This window comes from Carya illinoinensis, chromosome 3, assembly GCF_018687715.1.
Source record: "Carya illinoinensis cultivar Pawnee chromosome 3, C.illinoinensisPawnee_v1, whole genome shotgun sequence".
NCBI classification, from domain to species: Eukaryota; Viridiplantae; Streptophyta; class Magnoliopsida; order Fagales; family Juglandaceae; genus Carya; species Carya illinoinensis.
Genome location: NC_056754.1, coordinates 32321012 through 32327011, shown reverse-complemented (window position 1 = coordinate 32327011; position 6000 = coordinate 32321012). Strand labels below are relative to the sequence as shown.

Genomic DNA, 6000 nt, shown 5'->3' with positions numbered 1-6000 from the left:
TCAACTCAAAACTCTGGCGGAGCCGCATCCTCGGGCTCAGCCTCCTCCTCCTCCTCGAACTCTACATCAAAATCTACGGAATCAAAAATGGTGCCGCAGGTAAGTAAAATCCAAACACTACTAGATAAAAACATATAAAACTCAAACAATATGCATGAAAAGATGCCAATGCACAAAACTCATAAAACCATATTTTTTCATGCACGCCAAAAATCCCATTTGGTCCAAAAACATAACCTTTCCAAATATCACGCCAAAAGTCTCATTTGTCCCATATCCAACTCAATCCATTAACCAATTAATCTGTATGCACCATGACCTCCCCTAGGGGTCATCCGCACACCCTGGCTCCTGTGCCACACCGCGGGTAACGACCACGCGTATGACACCTAAGCGAGCGATGCCCAGTTCCGCACCCCGCGCTAGTGAAGGGCCAAGCATCCTCTAGCCCTCGCTAGTGAAGGGCCACGGAGTCGGTATGTAGAGCGTTACCATCCCACCCGCTCCTGTTGTTGCTCTAGGATAACTTAGGGGACGTCACTCAGTATATTATGCTCCCAAGTGACCAGAGGAGCTCCACCGAGATAATAACCCATCTCGGCTTGGGCTTATGAGACACACGCACCCACAAAATCTATTTACGCCAACAAAGCATAATTTTCTCAATTTAAATAAAATGCACGTGTATGCACTATGTAAATGAAATCTCAATGCACAAAACAACCAACCAACCAACCATAAATCAACAATTCAAGCAACTCCGTCCTCAATCCATCCGACCCCCGAACTCCTCGAACTCAGTCCGGAATCAGCCAACCAACAGCAAATATTTATTGTATGAACAAAATATATTTAAATCTAAAAGTAGAGTTTGGAAAATACTTACAGCGATATACGGTATTTTTTGAAAGCTCGCAGCGTTGCAAAAGGCGGAGGAAAGTAAGTAACTTTTGAACGGGAACAAACCAAGGCACAAAATTGATAGGGAATGGTCTTGAGATATTTATGAAGCTAAGGGAAGTAAGTTTTGGCCGTGGGTGATGGTGGAATTGGCGTTGGAAAGCCAAAAAGGGGCTGAACGAAGTTGAGCTCATGGGAGCTGCTCCGGCAATAGATCAAGGCCAAAATTGGGTGGGTTAGGACTGTAAGAGGTGGGGGAAGAATCTGTGAAGAGATGGTGGCCGGAGGTGGAACGATAACGCCGAAAATGGTGAAAAACCGTGTGGCTTGGAGGAGCTCGTGGTGGCTAACGGTGGCTCGGATGGAGGTGAAACTTGGTGGGGATGTTCACCGGTGAGAGGGAAAGAAAATTGGGTGGGTGGTGTAGGCCACGCGGTCGGCGAACGGCGGTTCTGGGCTGCAAAAGCAACTGGCAACAGAGAGGAAAAATAGGGTTGGTGCCCTGACTTCCAGCCGTGCGTGGCGGCTAACGGCTGGTCGGATGGCCCTGAAAATTGGTGGGGATGATCTCTGGTGGGAGGGGAAGAGAATGGTGTGGGTGGTGCACTACACGGCGGCTAGACGGCGAAGAACTGGGCAGTCAAAGGGGTGGCGACGGAAAGGAGAGGGAGAAGAGAGCAGCTCGCGAGGAGAGAGAAAACGGGAAGAAAAGAAGAAGAAAAAGAAAGAAAAGAAAGAAAAGAAGAAAAGGAAAAGGAAAAAGGGAAAAAGAAAAAGAGAAAAGAAAAGAAATGAGGTCCAATCCTTACTCTGGAAACCAAAAACAGATCCGCCGAAAACGATTTTAAAAACCGTAAAACGACTAAATAAAGTAAACACAACATCAAATAAATTAAAATCAATTTAAAATACATTAATTTAAAATAAATAAACCAATATATTAATTAAATTAAAAACAACCCTTCAGTAAAAATACACGTAAAAGCTGGTTATCATAGTTTACATCTAAAAAAATTTAAACATTAAATTTGGGGAGTATACCTTCAAATCCAAGATCTTTTATCGCTTGAGCCAACTCTTAGGAGTTATATTGATGGGCAAGTTACTTTAGTACTAAAAATATTTACTTTTCCATCCAGAATAGTTACGTCTAAAGAGAAATAGAAAGAGTAAGATCAAGACTAATAATGTATTCAATAATCCAGACCATCATTCATATGGAGAAGCATTTGTTCACCTAGAAACCTAATTGAGAAGGGATTAGTATGGAGGATTGGCAATGGACAGAGCACAAACATTTGGCAGCATAGATGGCTTCCTACTCCATACAAGGTTCAATCTACAAATCAGGTGCTGTCAAAGGAAGCTAAGGTAGCAAATCTTATGAACCAATCAGGATAAGAATGGAATAAGGTATTGATCAAGGAAATATTTGAAGCAAATGAGGCTGAAACAATAATTAAAATCCCAATTAGCTCCTGTGGTGCAGAGGACAAATTAACTTGGCTAGGAACAAAGAATGGAAATTTCAATGTGAAAAGTGCATATCATCTTCAAATGGAATTGAAAAATACAAGTGAAGGTCAACCATCAACTTTTAATACTAAGAATGCAGAGTGGACAAATTGTTGGAAATTAAAAATACCAAATGCAGCAAAGAACTTCATGTGGAGAGCCTGCCTTGAATCATTATCCACGAGAATGAACCTGGCTAAAAAGAAAATTGCTAAATCTCCTAAATGTCCAATATGCAAAACAGAGGAAGAAAATGTGGCACATACTTTATGGAATTGTTCTTCAGCAATGGATGTGTGGAGTCATGCTCTATCTGGCCTACAAAAATGTTCAATCAGGTATGTAAACTTCAGTGAGTTAGTCGAGGCATTAATGTCAAATTATGATCAAGATATAATGGCACTTTTTGCAATAATAGCAAGGAACATATGGCATAGAAGAAATCAGTTTGTATTTGAAAATGCTTTCACTCATCCTAATACCTTATTCAAGACAGCAGGGAAGACATTAGAAGAATATAAAGCTGCACAGCAAAAACAAATGAGGCAAAATAGAAGGAATGCAGAGATAAACAACAGATGGCAACCTCCACCAATAGGGGTAACCAAAATTAACTGGGATGCAAGTCTGAATGAAGGAAGAGGAAGAGCAAGAATTGGGCTAGTGGCTCGTGATCATGCAGTCAGAATCTTGGCTACCAAAAAACTTTCAAAACCATGTCTAATGGATCCTCTACTAGCTGAAGGTATAGGTGGATTATATGCAGCAAAAATGGCCAATGAGATGGAATACAGATCAGTTATAAAATAGGGGGACTCTCTAACCATTGTAAAAGGAATAGAAAAAGAAATAGATAGATGGGATAGAGTGGGAATAATCATTAGTGATATAAAAACTAGGCTTGTATCCTTAACTAGTTGGAGGGTCTCACATGTCAAAAGATGTGGTAATGTTTGTGCCCATAATCTTGCCAAAGAAGCTATTTAAATTCCAGATGATGTAGTGGAAAGAGTTGTCTATTAAGATAACTTGGAATCTGTAAATACTTGTTAAGTTAATGAAAGTAGAAGTTTCATTTCAAGGAAAAAAAAAAAAACTTAAAAAGTTTTAGTACATTTTTGGTTACCTGAAAGGTAATTCTTGTTTTGGATACCGAACCGGTTTATTAAATATATATATAAAATAATTTTTAATATTTTATAAAATATTTTATACATGTATATATAATTTTTATATATAATATATATAGGAAATTTTTATATATACTATATATAATTATATATAAAATAATTTTATATTATAATTTATAACATAAAATTTTAATTTTAAATATATATATATATATATATAATTTTTATATATAATATATATAATTACATTAGCAGTTCATTAAAATCGAAAAATCAAACTGAACCGGACTAGAACCGGTAAAATTAGAAGTACCAGTTTAAGAGGGTAACTGATCCGGGATCAGTTCTTGAAAATGTAAAGTCAGTGTATATCAATTCGGTCCCAAAATTTATACAAAATCGGACTAGTTACACCTCCTCTAGATGGTTGGACCACACCCATAATGACATTTTTGGGTTGCTCAGGCCAACCCCATGTGTATTGGTGGCTGGTCAGCCAGCCAACATGATTTTAAAAAAATAATTATTAGAATTTTACACATTTTGTTGTTGGAATAGTCATTTCTTCCATTTTTGGAAGGAAAAACTATTCATCGTGCTAACGTCGTGTTTCATACTCCTTTGGGCTAGGCTACTCAGGGGTCTAAGCTACTCAGCAGTCCGGGTTTTCACTTGATCAATGTCCTGCAACAAGGAAAGGAGTAGCCCTCGATGGCGTGGGAAGCCTTTGATGCCTAAGTTAGTTTTCGTTTTTGGAAAATGCTTTTCAAAGAAAATACAAAAGTCTAATAACACTTTTCTGTCATCAATTGATCCCTCTGAGTGTCCCTTTATACTCGGCTCCTCAAGCCAGGAGGTCATACCCTGCGTTTTGGAGAAGAGGGAGACCCCTCCCAGAGCTTCCACTGCCATATTGTCTTTAATGCGACGTGGTCTCCTGGTATCAGTCATTTAATGCGATGTAGTTGTCTGGTATCTTCATTTAATGGAGCATGGTCCTCTGGTGTTACTGCTCAGTTCCGTCCCTTCTTCTTGGCATGTTTCTCTCCCTTTCCTCCTACCAAGGTTTCCCACGCTGTTCCAGCAATGTCCCATCTCAACATGGGTGATTGCCTTCCACCCATACAGATCAAGGGCCCTCCCCGAGCTACTAAGGGGGGCCTTCATAGGTTTGGAATGGTGATATCTTAACTCATGGGGCAGGGGGAAGGTGATGAGCTTGGGACTGTCAGCATGGGCTTTAGGCCCCTAATGAAAATTCTCCCTAACACCTCGTCTTGAAGAATGGTTAGTGACGAATCTCATGGAATGACTATTCATCATCCAAAAAAGACAATCAAACAAAAGGAATAGCTATTCATTTGTATAGATTAAAAGAAAGTAGGGCACAGAATGTGCTTGACAAAAGGCCAGAAAGGAGAGGAAATCTCTCAAGAGTATATTCTCTATAATGGAATTCCTTTATTACAATAGTGCTCGAATACATAGCATTTATAGGCTATATTACAATACCAAATCGTAACAAACATAATACAAGATTGGATCTCCATCGTACACCTCATCACATTCTGTTATGCATGAGAATTCCCGAGCATTCAATGAGTGAGAGTTTATTATTTCTATCAAGAGATAGTTTTGCATGTTGATGCTGCATTGGCAAGGTCTTTTTGTAGTTCTGAGGAATCTGCAGCCTTAATAGCCCCCCTCGATTCAAATGGCACAGGGGAGATAGTGAGAATTGAACGAAGCAAATTGAATCAAACTAGAGATAAAGGCTTTGTGAAGATGTCAGCCACTTGATCCTTACTTGAAACAAATGAAACTTTGACAGTTTTAGTTGCATTACAAAATGAAAATCAAGTTCAACATGTTTAGTTCTTGAATGTAAAACAGGATTAACAAACAAATAAGTGACCCCTAAATTGTCAAACCACAAAGTTGGTGGATCAATTAAGGAGATAAATAGCTCTTTTAACAGTGACTGAATCCAAAGCATTTCACATGTGGTATTAGCCATAGTTTTGTATTCAGTCTTTGTTGAGGAACGGGGCTATAGTGGGCTGCTTCTTAGAGTCCCAAGAGATCAAGTGAGAGCCAAAATATAAAAAGCCACCGGTTGATTTACGGTCATCTGGACACTCTGCCCAATTGGCATCCGAGAAGGCAGTAAAATCAAAGGAAGAGGATGGTGAAAAATAAAGACCAAAATTAAAAGTGAGACGAAGATAACGTAAAATACGCTTGACAACCTGCCAATAAGAGACATGGGGGGAGTACATGAATTGTCACACTTTATTGACAGCGAAGGAAAGGTCAAGCCATGTAAAGACAAGATATTGGAGACTCCCTATGACATCTTGATAAAGCTAAGGGTCTTCAAATGAAGGCCCATCAAGAGCCAAAAGTTTAACAGTGGCACACATAGGGGTAGACATAGGTTTAGACTTGTGCATGT

At 39.2% G+C, this 6000-nt stretch overlaps 1 protein-coding gene across 1 annotated transcript; it reads left to right on the top strand.

The window, feature by feature from the left end:
* Nucleotides 1-2601: 2601 nt before the first annotated feature.
* On the top strand, nucleotides 2602-3225 carry LOC122304736. Its single transcript, XM_043117006.1, has one exon. The coding sequence runs from the start codon at nucleotides 2602-2604 to the stop codon at nucleotides 3223-3225; it is 624 nt and encodes a 207-aa protein (XP_042972940.1).
* The last annotated feature ends 2775 nt before the right edge of the window (nucleotides 3226-6000 follow it).